The sequence below is a fragment of the Cheilinus undulatus genome, linkage group 24 (assembly GCF_018320785.1).
Source record: "Cheilinus undulatus linkage group 24, ASM1832078v1, whole genome shotgun sequence".
Taxonomy (NCBI): domain Eukaryota; kingdom Metazoa; phylum Chordata; class Actinopteri; order Labriformes; family Labridae; genus Cheilinus; species Cheilinus undulatus.
In genome coordinates this window covers 10,841,660-10,859,476 of record NC_054888.1, presented here as the reverse complement: position 1 = coordinate 10,859,476, position 17,817 = coordinate 10,841,660, and the positions used below count along the sequence as shown (strand labels likewise).

Sequence of the window (17,817 nt, the reverse complement as noted above, 5' to 3'; positions counted from 1 at the left end):
TACCGGACCCTTATCTTGTGTTGTAACACTGCAGGATGTGCAGGCTGTGTACCCGACTTTCAAGGAAGCTTGTACCTGTTTAGTCCTTTGCCAAAAAAAAAAAAAAAAAAAAAGTCATATTTACAGTGCTGTGAAAAAGTATTTTCCATCCTGATGTCTTATCTTTTTTATTTGTCACACTCCTGAGCAAATACAAAATGCAGTTTTTAAATTATGATTTCATTTATGAACTGAAAAAAGTCATCCAAACTAAACCTACCTGACCCTATGTGAAAAAAAAAACACCCAGAACTGATTACTGCCAGACCTGTTGAATCAAGAAATCACTTAAATAGAACCTGTCTGACAAAGTGAAGTAAGCTTAAAGACCTCAGAAAACAACACCAGGAAAAGATGAGCACCATTATCCACAACTGGGGAAAACTTGGCACAGTGGTGAACCATCCCAGGAGGGCCAGCCTACCAAAATTACTCCAAGAGTACATCCACGACTCATCTAGTGGGTCACAAAAGAACCCAGAACATCTTAAGACCTGCAGGCCTCTCTTGACTCAGTTAAGGTTAGTGTTCATGATTTAGCAATGTGAAGAGACCGGGCAAAAACAGCATCCATGGAAGAGTTCTAAGGTCAAAAACACTGCTGGCCAAAAAGAACACAAAGGCTGGATGATCCCTAAGACTTTCAGGAAAATACTCCAGAGACTGATGAGACAAAAGTTGAACTTTTTGAAGATTGGCGACCTGGATGACTTGCCATAATTGATGGAACCATGAATTCAGCCCTCTACTAGGAAATCCTGAAGGAGAATGTCGGGCCATCACTTGCGATCTCATCTCACAAGGGACAATTATTCCAGACACACAAACAAGTCCACCTATGAATGGCTTAAAAAAGAGAAGGTTTTGGAGTGGCCTAGTCAAAGTCCGGACTTAAATGTGATTGAGATGCCATGGCATGACCTTAAATAGGCTGTTCATGCTTGAAATCCCTTAAATGTGGCTGAATTAAATAAATTCTGCAGAGGGAATGGGTTCACTGCCAGTTATCGCAAATGCTTGCTTGTAGTTATTACCATCAAGCGCGGTGCAACCAGTTACTAGGTTCAGGGGGCAATGACTTTTTCACATCGGGCCAGGTAGGTTTGGCTTTTTACCCTTAACCTTTAGAGCTCTCAGCTATGTTTTTAAACATTGTGTCTCATATGGACTTTTTGTCTCAAAAATCTTGTAAAACATCAACCCTGTGGTGCACATATAAGCTCTGAACAGGCTTTTTCCAGAACAATCTGGGCTTAGGGGATATGTGTTTTGCAGCGATGTCCCTTGAATTTTGAAAAGTTAATGGACTATAAAGACAAAAGAAAAAACAAAACTGGAATTAAAATACAAAGATTTTTTTGTACAAACTTGTTCTCCCATCTCTTTGGGACTAAACAGTAAAAAAGAACAATTCTGTGAAAAAAAGTCTTGAAAATACTCACATTTTTACAAAAAAAGTCCTTGTGCTTTTGTGATTTCAGCCATTTTTTTAAAATGCAGTGACTCTTAGGGACACGTCACAGCCTCTTTGTGTCTTTTTCTCTCTATTATGAGTCTTCATACTGTCTTCTTTAGTTTACAAGTCTCTGTTCTGCTCTGTTCAGCTAATTTCTTCTTTCTGGGATATCAACAGACAATATGGTGGCGGGCTCACCGGCTAACTGCAGGAACAATCCAAACAATGGATTATAAATGGATAAAGAGGTGTCCAATATTGGAGTTACTGGTGTGGATGTAATCTTTAAAGACCTCGGAAAGTCAGCCAATTTCCAGGCTCGCTAGAAAGTGCTCAGTAAGACCTACTAAGGCGTGAAAGGTGAGCTCTCAAGTTATGTATGGTTTTCTTTTCAGCAAGTTGACTATGAAAAGCTACAAAAAAGTGCAAACTATTTAAATATTCAACCTCACTAGTTAGTGCAACCAGCTAAAGAACTTTCTTTTAGGAAAAAAATTATACTGGCTTAAACGTGTAGCTTCCCACCTGATTTTTGAATGTGTATGGAGTCAAATTAAAACTATGAATAGAATAATGACAGTCTGAATATTGAGATTACTAACACGTATTGCAATATGCCAGTTCTAAAACATACCAAGAACTGAATATCCAGTCTAGCATGACTAATGTTATCTATGTTTTCCACAGTGGTGACCTGTCAGCTGAACGCTTGTAGAGTGTCACACTGAAACAATAATACAATGAGAGCAGTACATGACAGTGAAAAGTGGCGCCTGTCTACAGAACAGAAGTGACAAGCTGTTTATTCTGTGAGTGCAATGAGGCTTTCAGCTGCATACTAATTATCAGCAGTGATATACCTCACATGTGCCAGTGGGAGAAAAATGTAATTGTTCAATCAGGGAAATGCTGGACTTTAAAAGAGAGATTTGAATGAAACTGGAGGGTTTCGTTTAAAAATAGGAATGTAGGAAATGTAATACATAATAGTTTTAGAATCAATAAATTTAATCTCAGATTGAAATTGGTAACAACTAGACTCCTAAATTAAAAAGAACTAAATATTGTAGTCTGGAGTTGCAGAAAATCAATGGAGCTGAATTAAAAATGTTTGTATACACTTTAACTTTAATTGTAAAATCACAGCTGATGCATGTGCTGGATGCCTCCACTTAAGTGAGGATGAAAAAGTGACAACACATGATGAAAAGTATCCTCCTCTAACATTCTTTCATCACCTTCTCTCCTTTACTTCTTCCTCCTCCTCCTGGCAGCCTGTCAAATAACGCTGTGTGCATTTCAGGGAGACACAGCCCCTGCTTAATTACTGCCATGCTAATTGAATCCCGGTGTGAGTGATGTATGGGGATAGGACTCAGTGTGACAGAATGAAAAGGAAATAGTATTAAGCAGCCAAGTAGATAATCCATTTAGGAATGTCTGGGAAACGAGAGGGATTAGTTCATGCAGGACCATATGGTTCCACTGTCATAGGACATCAAAGACGCTTGGAATCTAAAATGTTATCACTCTCACTCTCTCTTTTTTTCCCCACTGAAACTCTTCTTTCTCTATAAAATTAAGTAAAAAAATCCTACCCATGGGACAGAGGAGCATACTGGAAGTTTGTTGTGCCAGGCTAGATTAAATTTTTGCAACATTTTGCCCTCTGTAAGACAGTCCTGGAGGAAAAATGTTGGAATTATGAGAAAATAAGTCAGAAATATTGTTGCTGGCTTTAAAATAGACTATGCATAAGCATCAAATATAAGGAGTAACTTAAAAGCACAGTGTGGGAATTCCACTGCCAGGGGGCTCTTGATCAAAACAATAACAAAAGATTAGAGTTGAGATGATCTGCTGCACTACTTCTGTTTTAAACTGTGCACAGCAGAGGTGTGTGCCAAGTTGAGAATCACATCTCTGCTCAACTTGGAAATGTCGAGTGGGTCAACAATGTCATGGGGATTTGGGTGTCTAGGCATGCACTCAGAATAATTTAGCAACATATCATCACATACAATACAGATGTTATAGATCAGGGGTGTCAGGGGCTTCATAGTTACTTCATAGTTTCTGCACAAGGCCGTGCTACCATGCTAATTCTGAGAACAAGCATCTCAACAGAAAGAATCTATTGATGCGTTTTTGTGACTAAATCGAGGCAACGCTGTACATGGTTATCATATTGGCAACCAAAATAATAACAATATCTTGTTTTCCAACTACGTGATGGGTTACTGCAGCAGACAGTACTACCAATAATATTCCAGGGGTGGAGCTAGTGGTAGTTAGGGCCAAACATGGACTCCTGAAACCTGACTGGCATCTCTAAAATCCCCCAAATCCTTGAAAATGCCTTCTATTAGCACATAGTTTTGATGTGAACTGCCGAACTGCCTCGTTGAGCTTTTGCTTGAGGATGCTCCAAAGGTTCTCAAAAGGGTTGAGGTCAGGGGAGGATGGGGGCCACACCCCAGGTTTATCTCCTTTTATACGCATAGCAGCCAATGACACAGAGGTATTCTCTGCAGCATGAGATGGTGCATTGTCATGCATGAAGATAATTTTGCTACAGAAGGCACTGTTCTTCTTTTTGTACCATGGAAGAAAGTGGTCAGTCAGAAACTATATACTTTGCCGAGGTCGCTTTCCCACCTTCCAAAGAGCAATGAGACACAATCCCATCCATGAGTTTAACTGAAAAACAAAAAATTGAATGTTTATGACACTAAAATCCACTGTGCATAATAATTTGGAACGTGGTGTAGGCTTCATTCTTGTTCAAGAAGTTGTTGCTGCATCATCCATGTTCATACACAGCCTGTAGTTAGTAATGACAGATAATATGCCTTTTTAAACAGCTTGTGAGATTTCAGAAAATGAAGAGGCAATAAAGCATTCAAAGAGGTAATTATTATCTTGCAGGTTAAGATCAGAAGAAGGCAAACTGCAAGGATTAAGTGGTACTACAAGCTAAATAGAAATGTCAAAAGCTATTTAAATAATTAGCTTTAATTATAACCTTTTCCACAGAGTTTGGAGTAGTAATTTACTATCCCAAAGCATTACATATTCATCAACTGCCTCAGATTATAAATAAATAATTTCTCCAGAATCTTAAATTTAGGCCTGCTTTCCCACCAGGAGTAAACTCTTTCTTATCAAAGGAAATAATTACCACTTTATCCAATATTCAGAAGAGCTTAAGAGGAACCCTAAGAAAAGGAATAATACAAGAATGCCACAACCAACAGTTTCCACACTGATAAAGCAATCTTTGTGCTCTAGAGGTGGGAGTAAATAATTCTGAAACTTTCTGAACTTAAACAAGGATACTGCCATTGGTTTCAAGGAAATACAATCTTCTGCTATGGCAATTCAAATGAGTAATTTTATGACAAAAATGAGCCTTATAAATACTCACTGATGCATACTGTCAGACTGTACGCATCCTTCCTCTCACATAGGATATGCAAAACACACACACAAACATTTACCTTTCAGTGTTCTACTTATCTGCTGCTCTCATCACTTCTTACTTTCCCTCACCCCCTTTGCTCCTTCCATCATCTGTTACTCCAACCTTATCTTTTCTCTCTCTCTCTATCCTTCCTCTAGCTCTCCTTGCACATCCTTTTCCTCTCTCACTCCCTCCGTTCTTGCCCAAGCAGGCTGCAGATGGTGCTTAATGGAAGCATAACTGAGCGTAACTGCCTCGTGAATAATTCCACAGGCACAAGGTGAGGCATAGGACAGCTCCATATGTGGATGACAGAAAGGTAAATGCACACATGCAGTATGCAGCTCCAATACCATGACTTAACATGTACCCAGATATGACAGACACTTTATGACAGTTGATCTAAAGTCTCTGAAAAGATCAGTATTATTGTAAATGGAGACCCATATGAAATGCCAAAAGAGACTTGCTCCCTCTTACGTTTCTGGATATTTCTAGCCTCGTTATATGTGGTCTAAAAGGTCAGTGTAGTTTCTGGTAGTTCCATATTCTGTTGGACACCAGCCTCAAAAATCAGGGGAAACTCTTCATTCAATTTTTGACAGAAAAAGGAAAAAAAATAAAAAAGTTAAAAAAAAATGGTTTTAAAAATGGGAGCAACTTTTGTTTTCTTGTTTTAATAAAATATTTGAGAAAAAAGGAAATCATGTGACCCAATGGGAAAGGTGAACATTTCAAATTAAAAGTGCACGTCAAAATTTTAGCCTACAAAGCCATCCACTTTGGTTTACAGACATGATTTATTTGTGCTGCTTCTCTAACCCTATCACCACATTTTTCATCCATTTTGTCCAATTTTTTGCCACTTTGGACTGATTTTTAAAGCTTCTTGCCCTATTTTGCCACTTTAAACTCTTATTTGCCATTTATCTGCTGCTTTTGTGCATTTTTTGCAACTTTTGGCCAATTCTTTATGCTATATTTACAAATTTTTACAACTTCTGACCTAATTTGCCACCAATTTTTTCAGCTTCTTGCCCATTTTTGCTGTTTTTAACTTATTTTTGCCACTTCTTTTTGGCAATCTTAACCCCTTGTTCTTCTTCTTTTGCCTTTTTCCACTTTGACCCAATTTTTGACACTTTTTTTCTGTTGCAGCTTTCAAGATAATTTTCCCACTTTAACCAATTTTTGCCTCTTAAAAACTGTGTTGCCACTTATTTGCCCAATTCTGCCAATTTTTTTCAGTTTCTTGCCCATTTTTGATAGTTTAACCTATTTTTTCCCCCAGTTACGCCATTTCTTTTAGCCACTCTTAAATGCTGTGTTACTGCTTTTATCATTCTTGCCACTTTTATCCCTTTTTTTGGGATCTTTTACCCGTTTTTTCCACTTTTAAACCAAATATCCTGCTTTTTACCCATTTTGACCATATTTTTTCCACTTTAAACCAAATTTTCCAGCTTTTGTTCCCCTATTTTGCCACTTTTAACCAACTGTTTTTATCTTCTTGCACATTTTTACCACCTCTTTCTGCTGCATTTAACCCTTTATTCACAGCTTTAGTCTTTCTTACCACCCATTTTGATCAAAATGTTTTTCCACTTTAAAACAGTTTTTGCAACTTATTTACCTTTTCAAAACCACATTTTCAGCCTTTTTGTCTTTGTCACTCTTAACCCTTTTTTTCACTGCTTTTGCCTTTAAAGCCACTTTTGTCCAATTTCTGCAGTTTTCACCCTTTTTAAAATCTCTTTACATGATTTAATTCTTTTCCATTAAAGTTGTCTGAGTTTTTTTTCTGGTGTCCTGGTGTTTGTGCACATCTTGGCTTATCTCTGAAGTTTGACATTTCTTTCTTAATCATTTAGCTCAGTGTGCCCATCCACATTCACAGTAAAAAGGTAACTCTGTTAAGAAAAAGGGTTTACATTTTGAAAAAGGCTAAAGTGTACTAGAGCAATAAAATTAAGTTTTGTTGCTTTGATAAAAGTGGTTATTATTCAGGTTCAAAATAAATATGGTTACCACAGCTTAACTTTACCATGGACCATGATTTTGCTAACCTCTTTGAACCCCTGGTTTGGCTGGTCCCTGAAAAGCCCTCCACTTTATCCCCCCTTATGGGCGGTATTGGATATAACCAGGGCTTTTGTCGTTTGAAAATTATGTTTTATATGCTAAATTGTGCACCTAGAATGAGACAAAACACATACTCCATTTTACCCTATCAAAGCAAGCCTTCCTTTAATAAAACACCTCTCCCTGCACAGATTAAACAGGGAAGTAAAGAGAAATGCATCGCTTTGCTGCAGTAGACATACGCTGTGCCATCAGAGTTTAAATATTCTTGCTAATTATATCTTTGGCCAATTTCTGTCTTTAAAGCATACTTTTTGACAGCAAAATAAATGATTTGGAGCTGCTCTTACATAGAAATTAATTTTATACTAGCATTAAAACACTGGGTGTTAATTAACTGTTTAAAATATAAAAACTCAAGCAGGCTATAAAACTATTTTTCACTCTCACTCAAATAGCCACCAGAAAATGTCGAGTGTCAGGCCCTTCTGTAAAATAAACCTTTAAAATCTATTAAATTATCTGGTAAAATAAAACTTCTCAAGTTAAGCAGCTTGTCTGATGAGCGGCTATTCCTTCTGATTTCAGTCACACATGTTTGACTTGACAGAGGGCTGGAGTTTGAAGTATTCTCAGAAAGGAACCACGGATTTCATGTAGGCAAAATAAGCCTGTTGTGGTCTGATTTATTAAAAAGAAGACACTTAAATACCCAGGAATACTGCTTCAGAGTTCAAGGTTACCCTGTTTAGTTTATTATAGGTTGCAGTGGGAATATCCATGCACCAGCAATTTGAGGTGCATTTAATTTATGACCCAGCTATCTACCTAAGGATCATAAGGCAAAGAACGAACACAGTAAAAGTGGAAACATCTTACTGAAAGTGGACTCTGAGGCATAATAGGAAGCTCATAACCATTACTAGCATATATGGCCCATCATGCATCTGAAAACCTGCTGAATGTGTAAAAACTTCAGGGACGCTGGCTCTTTTCATGGATATGAAAGCAGAAAAAGCCATCAAATCCACGCTGAGATTATAAAATGACAAGAGGGTAAGGAGATGAGACAGAGATGGATTGTGGAGTTTTTCTACCATCCTCATGCCTTAGAATGAATTCTAACGTGTTTGATAACTACTGGATAGAATTATTAAAGTTTGGGGATCATGCACTGTTCAATTACAGTGATGAAGGTCATGTCTCTTGGCGATACACTAAATAATAAAAAGGCCATAAATATGCAGCCATTTCCTTCAATATCATCCAAAAAATGTGCCTGAAAGCAGAGACAAACACACCTTTGTATTGGCAGACAGAGAGCTCATTAGAACTGCTGATGAGAAACACTAACATGACTAATGAGCCATTTTAAGAGAAAAAAGGACAAACCCATCACCATGTGGCAGTCTGCCTGCTGCGCTTTCTGAATAAAAAGGTACAGCTATAATTAAGGGTGACTTTGTTGGGAATGTGTAGCCCAGTGAAAAATACAATCACACAGAAATGATAACCCTTAGCTGTGATGGAGTCAGGATGTCCTTTATCTGATCATTTTGAGAGGGGAGGAGTTAGCCACGGTGGGAAGTTGGAGGTTTCGAGTCACAAAGTTCTGCTGCCGTTCACAAGCTGGCTGCAGTGTAGAAGGGCTGGATGTAGGCGCTTTTAGGGGTTTCCCTCTAACCTCGTAGGTCCACTGCATGTCAGCTGCCTGTAAAAGAGGAGATATAGGCAATTTATGCAAGTTTGTGTCAGCAATTTGGTAATTTTTTTTTTTTATAAAAGACACAGAACTCTTCTTTGGCACTCTTTCATCATTTTAGAATAAGAAAACTTGCCTTAAATTATGAATTTTTAATTGTTTAAGGCACAAAACACAACAAAATGGCTTTTAATCGTGTCATTACTGATGTTTCCTTACCTACCGCCATTCAATCTGATGGCTTGTTTTCCCCCAAATGAGGTCACATTGGAAAGCGGCAACCTCATCTCAGAAAACATTTAGATGCACACATCACTTGATCACATAGTGAGAGACACAGCAGCGCTTTAAGGCTGCACTGATAGCTCAACGAGCCAGAACATAAACAAGTGTGGAGACTGACATCAGATCTAGTGGAGTTCCATCAACGTCTCACTTGTGGTTAAAACTAAATGTAGTAGCAGAAAAAGTAGTCTACAAATATAATAACTGATACAAAATTTGACATCTTAAGTTCTTGCATCTAAGACTCTCTTAATGATTCAAAAGCCTAAATTTTGGCTAAATTGATTTATCTACTTTTAATACTTTTTAAGACTGGACATCCTGACAAAGGTCACAGTTCAGCCAGTACAGTTTAGTTAAAGACATGTAGTGTCATTGAAAGCTATCTGTGATACTTTAAACAGCCTGTGGTGTATGAAACATGAGACATAAAAGGAAAAACAAGAAAAGATGCAAAATAAAAAGCATCACAGACTGATATATTGAAAAAAAAAATTGCTAAAATTGGCAAGAATGGGCAGTTAAAATGGCAAAAAGCAGTTATTAGTGGCAAAAAAGGCTTAAAAGCAGTAAAAAAAAGGATAAAGCAGAAAATATGGGTCAAGAAAGGCCAAAGTGGCAAAACATGGTCCAAAAATGGTGAAAAGCAGTTAAAAAGTGCCAAAAATGTGTTAAAAGTGGCAAAAAAGGTTATGAAACAGACAAAAAAGGATAAACCAGAAAATGTGGGTAAAGAAAGGAAAAAGTGGCAAAAATGGGTCTGAAATGGTGGAAAGCTGTTAAAAAGTGTTAAAAGTGGCAGAAATACAAGTTATTAAGTGGTTAAAGTGTGGCAAAAATTGGTTAAAAGTGGTGAAAACAGGTTATAAAAAAGGCCAAAAAAAAAGAAAAAAGCAGAAAATATGAGTGAAGAAAGTAAAGAAGTGGCAAAAGTGGGTTTAAAAAGGGTGAAAAGCAGTTAAAAAGTGGCAAAATGGGTTAAAAGTGGAAAAATATGGCTAACAGCTTCATAATGAATTGAAATTTCAAAATGGAGCCTGAGCAGTGCACTTAAATAAACACTCAAGTAGACCACCTAGTTTGAGCTTTTGTGACTTAATCTTGCTTTTTTCTTTGTCTGCTTTGTTGAGCTGGCTTCTCCCTCCTCTTCAATAGTTGTTTAATAGCAGTTAGCAAGCAGATATGAGCGTTACTGCCACCTGGGTCGGTGCTTGAATACCAAAGTCTGTCTATTCGTGCATTTATCATCTGAGCTGCATGGTAGATGTGGAAGTAGGAATAAACTGATTCAAGTGGTTTTCATCTACTTCCTTCTGCTTCTAGGTGGATTTGCAAACCAAGTACATAGCCTAATTTATCCCACTTTATCTCCATTTTAAAAAGCACTAAGTTTATTGATTGCATTAGAGCCTTATAATAGAAATACCTGGATGGTAAGTCTTGCTTGGTGCTTGCTGTTCATGTTAGGTGTGAAGCACACAGTGATGAGAGCTCCAGCAGAACCAGCAGGAGGTAACATCCCTGAGGCTGGAGTCACTGTGAACTCACTGCTGCTGCCGGGCAGGAGCGCTGCTGTGAACGGCTCTGGCCTCCTGAAACCAAAACTTCAAAGTCAGAACATGACAGGACACAACCCCATGGTACAGAGAACACATCAAATCATAATCTCATCTGGGTATGTTTGCGTGTGCAGGAGATGCAGCTGCATATTTCATGTGGCTGAGGAGTTATCATGCTCTGGTTTGTACATTCTGACGACACGAGCACTAGTGGGCTGGGATTTTAAGGCACATCAACAATTTGTTAAATGTGAAAGCGCTTCAGCTTGAGTTTACTCAAGGTGATGGATCCAGAATACTAAACAGGATCAGTGTGCTCTGATAAAATAAAGCAGTTGACTAGATGCCTGATGTGGACATTTCTTATGTTTTCTAAAGCTGTGATACTGCTCTTTACGTACAAAAGAGAGAGAGTCTGTGAGGATAAGATGAGAGCTGGAGAGAGAATAAGGGAACAAACCAAAGCAAGCTTAATTTGATGTTTTTTTCATTGGGGTTCTGCACAAAAGGAGTGATTAATAAAACCAAGTTCCCACATCTGCAGATCTTTGCATCCTCTTAGTAAATCCATTCAAATGATATGCAAAATATTACCAAGCATAACTGATATTCTTCTGTTCAACATTTCAAAGCCTACATTGTTGGGTAGTTGTAAAGGACCTGACTTATTTTATCCTGTCAACTGAGGCAGAAAAAGGAAAGAGCAAAAGGGAACTGAAATCGCAGATTTAAAGGACTTTTTATCTAAAAGTGCTGCATAGCTAGAGAAGTGGTACATTTGAGTTTGTATTCAATTATTAGAAAATTTGGATGATAAACAGAGAGATAAACACACACCTGGTGGTGCTGGTCAGGCGAAACCCCACAGCTGAAGTCTTCCCTATCTCAGTGGCTTCAATAACGATGACATCATCGACTTGAGGCTCTGTGGCGATAAGAGTGATTGGAAACTTCCAGATCCTCTGAGATTCACACTGCACAGCGAGGACGGCGGCACATCTGAACATAAAGACATACATTTATTTCTCTTTTATTGTTTTGACCCCTGATGCTTTCACTACAACAGCAATGGAACTGAACTCAGTGTATTTGTACTGCATTTTCACCCATTTCCTTTACTTAGTTTATATACAGTGCTTAACAAATTTATTACACAACCACCCACTGTAAGGTTTATTCCACAGCTGCCCTAAATTACCAGCACTGTTAATTACCAAAATCCTCTTTTATGTCTCTGTAATGATTAACACATCAGTATGTTGAACAGTGATCATCAACTGGCAACCCAGGGGGCCACATCAGGCCCCCTATTTCTTCTCATCCGGCCCCCGGATGTGCAGAAGAAAAATTTTAGCGGAAAAATGTTGAGGTATTTTGGGAATGATGTTTTTTTTAATTATTATTCTATATATTTTTAAATAAACTCCCTACAGTTATTAAAACGACTCCCAAAACAACTGAGCTTGAAACAATTGAATCAGGAATGACTTTTGTTTCATCCACTTTTCAGAAATCCACTTGTAAGCAATTTTTAGCAAATATAATGCATCTCAAACATACATTTATCAGTTCATTCTTGATAAAAAAAATGCCACTTTCTATGGAAACTTTCAGCTTTCAGCTGGGTTTTTTCATTTATCACTACGCAGCACATACATGAAATATTCAGCTAAAATATCTCAGTTGCCCCCTTGTGGCTGGCTGTGATACAGGGACTGATCTCACTGTTTGAGCTAAAAAATGCATACATTTGAAAGAAAATTAAAATATAAATATCTGAATTAGACCATTTCAAAAAATTCTTTAGTTTATTTGAGAGTTCGCAGCCAAAGTGCCTGTTTAGGATAAAGCTGGCCCTTGTACAAATGTAGTTGATGACCCCTGATGTAGAAGCTCTTTAACCAAAATTCTTTTTTGAATGCTAAAATATGATTGTTATTGTTATTTATGAACTTTCTAATTTACTGTTTTACATAAAAATAGACAAAATAGTAAAGCATTTTAGTTTATTATAGTCATTTACTTGCATTCCTGAAGAAAATGAAGTTTTAGTGGATGAATGTTATGCTTGATTAATTTCTGACTCCTCAGTGAACCGGCTCCAATTTGGGTACAAAAAGGTGAATTAACTCTGAAATTCCTCATTCCTGTTCAACATGATAAAACGTCAAAAGCACTTCATGATGCTGGATGGTCTCTGAGACAAAAAGAGAAAGACATAAAGTATGCTCACATTGTGGTCAAGTATGCTTTGGAGTCAAGGAAGAGGCAGGAAACGAAAATTAGCTAAAGCAGAAATCAGACGCCTCAAGATTTTAAGGACTAGAGACAGAAGGAAGACCAATGCTGATCTTAAGGAAGAGATATATGCTTCTAGATCAGAGTCTGAGAAAGTCTCTATATGCAGATGACTGACTAAACTAGGGATGTGCACGGTTAAACGATTAAACTTGTTAATCAAATGATGAAGCGCAAGATTTGGAAAGAGGAACAACGGCTGGCAGAGCTAGCTGCCACACTATGTCGAATATAACAGGCTCTCATCGCATCTGCTGACATGACAACCCTGTGATGAATTTGACTGTTTTTTTAAGCATCTAATCCTCTTAAGACTAGTCGGGTAAATGGAATCTAAATAGGGAAATAGATGCCTAAGAAGACATGTTGTTCATTTGCGGTAAAACAGCTGCTATAGCTTCATCCATGTGAATCACTTTACCAGCAGCAGCCATTGTTTACCAGCTTGCAATACAACTAAATCACACCCATAGCTACCACTTCATTCTCCTCCAGTGACGCTGATTATTTCAGTAATTTTTGAATGGATTTGCCTGATGACAGCCATGGGATCTTGCCAGTCCAAGGGCTTTACAAGGTTAGATGAGAACTTAATGAAGAACAAATGTATAGGGTAGAATTGACTGGCTTTGTATAAATTTTAATCAGTCTTATACATGTATGAACTGTAAACACATATAAGGAAGAGTTAGGTTAGGTTTACAGCCTTACAATAATGACGTCAGCCTGTTAACTGCAACATGAACCACTACCAATACAGACCCATTAATGTGTTACCATTTCAAAGGGAAAACTAGAGTGATAAAAGACAGGAGTTCTCTCAAGAGATTCTTGATGAATCGAAAGTTATCAAGGATAATGCACACAGTTTTCAGGAAACAAAACACAAGAGAGCATTGCAAATCTCAAGTGAGACAGCTGGACCTTCAACTGCAGCATCATTTCCATGAAATACCCTACTTAAGCACAGTGGAATAAAAATAAGACATACACCCTGGTCCTGCTGTGGTTTTATTGAAGCTGCACAGTCAGGATGACTATGTCTCACAACATGGATATCCAGGATTAGTGTTGTCCTCACTATCCTGTAAAATATTAATGTAGTTCTTCTTCTGTAGCTCTGTGCATGTGTGGGGGTTAATTGAGTTTTTTTCCAGGAATTGCCTTAAAATGACCATCCCCACTGTAAATGTTCATATATTGTAAGTTAGCAATTAAAAGTACAGTTCTTCTTATTGTAATGGAATAATTGTTTGGAGAAAAATTAAAATCTTTGCAGAGGAAAGTGCAGAGTTTTGAGTGCTCTAGGGTACTTTGAATATGAGATAAAGTGGAATGCATAGCTGCATGCTGTTAAAAATAACTCCATGGATAGATCTGAAAAAGGCAGAGCCAAGAGTTTCCAGTCTCTTTGGCAGGTTATTAAAACATAGATTACAGCAGGGATACTGTATATGTGTTGTGTGGGGCTGGATGTATTCAGCTTGACATTATATTCCAACTAGATAATGCTTCAACTAGAGGAAAAACCTGCACACACACGGGCGATGCCTCTGATACCAAGCCTCCTTTCTGGCATTTCCTCTGCTCTTATTTATCTTGAAAAGTGCAAATTAAGCATTCCTATTTATCTCAAAAGGAAACATGACTCTCTAAACTGGTCTTTAATATTCCCGCTCTGAGCTCATGATACTCGGCCTCCTCGTCTGGCTGCCCACGGCACAGAAATAACACGTAGATAATGGAAGAGCCTATTAGCGGCACCCACCCCCCCGTCATTTCCTCATGGAGAAGTCATTAGCTCTCCGAGGTATTGATTCTACCGGGGCACGCCTCATTAATGGACTCCACAGATGAAGATGGGAGCTGATAAATGAATGCACTCTTCACTCAGCAGGACGTCACATGGAATGTACAGTAAGGAGGACAGTAGAGAAGAGGTAGAGCGTGTGAGATCTGACAGAATATTTCTACTTGCCTTTAAAGAAAGTGGATGTAACAATGAAAGGAAAAGGTACTGTGTGGAGTTTTGCCATGAAAGTCCGCATAAATCCAATCCACCATAAAGCAATCATCAAACTATGTTAATGCTTTTCAGAAATACATCCATCTATCAGGCCATCTTATTGGAGGTCATGATGTGGTGGCAGCAGGTGAAGCAAATCAACCCAGAGATCCCTTTCCAAAGCTCTTCCTGGGTCAGATGGGATACATAATCCCTCCAGCGAGCCCGAGGTCTTCTCCCAGCTGGACATGCCTGAAGAACCTCCACTCTAAGATGACCAGGAGGCATCAAAGGCCGAACCCCCTCCGCTGGCTCACTCTGACTTTTTGTATCCGCAATCTCATTCTTTCACTCATTAAATAAATCGAAAGGTTTGCCTTCAGGCGAAGTTCCCTCTTTGCCATTAAGGTCCGGTACAACGCCTTCAGCACTGCTGATCCTTCCCCAATATCGCCAGCCAATCCCAGAGGGACTTGAAATTCTGATTTTGGCACATGAAAGGTCAACTCTGGCTTTTTATCAACCTTGCAAAGCAGATAGATTTGCCAGACTTTCATCAGCCAAATCCATCTTGAAAAGCTCCAATCCACAAAGTTTGTGCCAAACTGGAAATGGTTTGGACCAATCAGGGTCATTTGTGGAGAACGAGGCAGTATCTATGGGTTGGGTTGAGTTGTACTGTCAGCTGTTAGTAGTGGTTAACTCAAATGCAGCCGCAGTAGTTTTATCAGAACAGAAGAGATGTTTTCGCTTTACTGACAACCTGTTTGGCATGAGTTTGCGACCGTTAAGGGTAGGGTTGAGTTGTTAAGCCGGTGTATATACAATGGCTATCGCCAGGGTAGTGATTAGCTTGGATGTAGGTGCAGAAAAAAGACAGTTTAATCAGACCTCGACCACATTTCTGTATTAAAACAAGAGCAAAGAGCCACAATGAAAGCTTCTCTAAGCAGAGAAGATGCCAAAATTAGATTTACAAATATTGACTAAAACCATGACAAAGCAGTTCTTATACAAAGGTCTTTTGATACGAATATGCATGTGTAGGCCTTTTTTGGGTTTTATCAGTGAAACAATCAAAATCTATTTTGACTGTTGATGGCAGTGTGTCACTTTTTCTTCTCTCTTAGGTCCTGGGAGGGCTCTGCTTTTCTTAGCTACATGTAGGGGGGCACCAAGGAAAAATGGTTGGGAAATACTACTCTAGACCATATGAAAATGTCTAGTGGGGCCACATGTCATGTGTCATGCTTCCTTATGTAGCAGACTTTGGCATAGCACCCAGTATTTCAATGGATACGATAAACATATCATACTATGACAGTAGACCATAACAACTATAAAATTCTGTATTTCTCTGGTTTTGAGGACTTTCTGCAATATTTGAGGTATTGTTTGTACTCAACTAAAAATATATCTAACATGTGAGAGGTCATTTTTAACTTATGCAGACATTTAAAGTGCAACATTTTACATACTGTACCTTTAAAATCTGACTAGCCTAAATATCTCCAAATGTTTTCACAGATGTTGGTTTGTTTTGATTAAAAGAAGGAGGTGGACCCCTGGTGTTTAAAGGCTAAAAAAAGCAGTAAATGCATTTTTAGGTCACACCAAAGTTAATGTATTATCTATGGGGATCTGACCTAACATTTCAAGTGCTGTTAAAGCAGCAGAGCAGCTAATGAGCTGGCCTTCCCCTCAACCTCTAAGAGAGCACGCAGCATCCTTTAACCGCAAACATTAAGACTCAGCACAAGTCGACAGTCAGTAATAAATGAATGCAGAGGCCACACCCACCACAGGGAGAATACAAAGACAGAAAACTGAAGAGAGATAAATAAATGAATGCAGCGTTTCCGCACCATTCAGGTGCTTTATCTGTGCAGAGAGAAAGGATAACAAACAGATTGTGTCTGCCTGCGTGAGAGCGGGCTTGTTTTTGTTTCCGCTGACTTATTATTAGCATCCTTTTGTTTTATTCCTGCACAGAGGTGGTGTGCGTATTTGTTTCTTTGAGTGTGTGTAGTTTTCTTTTCAGCGTGTGTGTGCTTTTTAACTTTTGAAGTGTTTGTGTGCATCTCTCGGAGTGTGCATAATTCTCTCTCACAGGTAATAGATGTTTGTGTACATCTCTTTGTGCATCTCAGAGTGTGTTTCTGTTGTTTGTGCTCCTTCAAAGCAGTCTGCTTTTTTTTGTAAGCTTTATTTGTATTTATGATGTTTCTCCCACAATGTGCAAGGTGTTTGTTTGCATTAACCAGTAACACAACAAGTGGAGTAGATTTGTGGAGAAGAACAGCAGGATTCAAGTGAAAGTCTCTACAACAAAAACCTGCGTTTCATTTCCCAGCGTACTTGTTTGTGTGTCATGTTCAGCTTTGAACAGGTGTGTATGTGAACGTACCTGCATGGCCTGAGGGGAGTGTAGACTACATTCAAGGTGAGTGTTACGATGCCAGTCTCAGGATCCCTCCTCACTCCCTCAGTGGAGGCAGAAAGGGCGCCTTGAACCTCAGAGAGTTCTGTTTCCCCGTCTGAACGAACCTCACACTGGAAGTCTTCCACTGTCACTCCTGGAACTGTCCAAAATGAAAGAGGGAGAAACTCAAATGCTTCATTATTTCTCTTTGAGCAGACTTCAGAAGGCAGAAGACACTAAAGTGACAGACAAAGGAATACATTTAGAAGGTGGTGCCAAATAAAATCCCAAAAATATTGGGAAGGCAGTCTGCCTTAAAGACAACAAAAGAGCTTTTCATGTCCTGCTCTGAGGAAATTTTGTTTTGACAAGCCAGCAAATAAGCTAAACAATAAGAAATCCAAACCACAGACCAAGTATTTCCCTCTGTGTTTTGTCTCAGACACTGCTGCAGGTGTATAGCCTGTTAGCTGTGGTATTAGCATTAGCACCACTAGCTCTTAGTG

The 17,817-nt window shown here is 38.6% G+C and overlaps 1 protein-coding gene across 3 annotated transcripts in view; it reads right to left on the bottom strand.

Moving 5' to 3' along the window:
* Positions 1 to 8,325: 8,325 nt before the first annotated feature.
* LOC121506372 (cilia- and flagella-associated protein 47-like) overlaps positions 8,326 to 17,817 on the bottom strand; it is an 83,985-nt gene continuing 74,493 nt past the window's right edge. For 2 of the 3 annotated variants that reach the window (XM_041782153.1, XM_041782154.1), the window contains exons 64-67: positions 17,297 to 17,471; positions 11,424 to 11,585; positions 10,454 to 10,619; positions 8,326 to 8,751 (exon numbers count right to left, since the gene is read on the bottom strand). In XM_041782153.1, coding sequence (XP_041638087.1) covers positions 8,584 to 8,751; positions 10,454 to 10,619; positions 11,424 to 11,585; positions 17,297 to 17,471 — 671 coding nt within the window. In that variant the 3' untranslated portion in view covers positions 8,326 to 8,583. The remainder of the gene's footprint in view (positions 8,752 to 10,453; positions 10,620 to 11,423; positions 11,586 to 17,296; positions 17,472 to 17,817) is intronic. The other variant, XM_041782155.1, reaches the window with a different exon arrangement.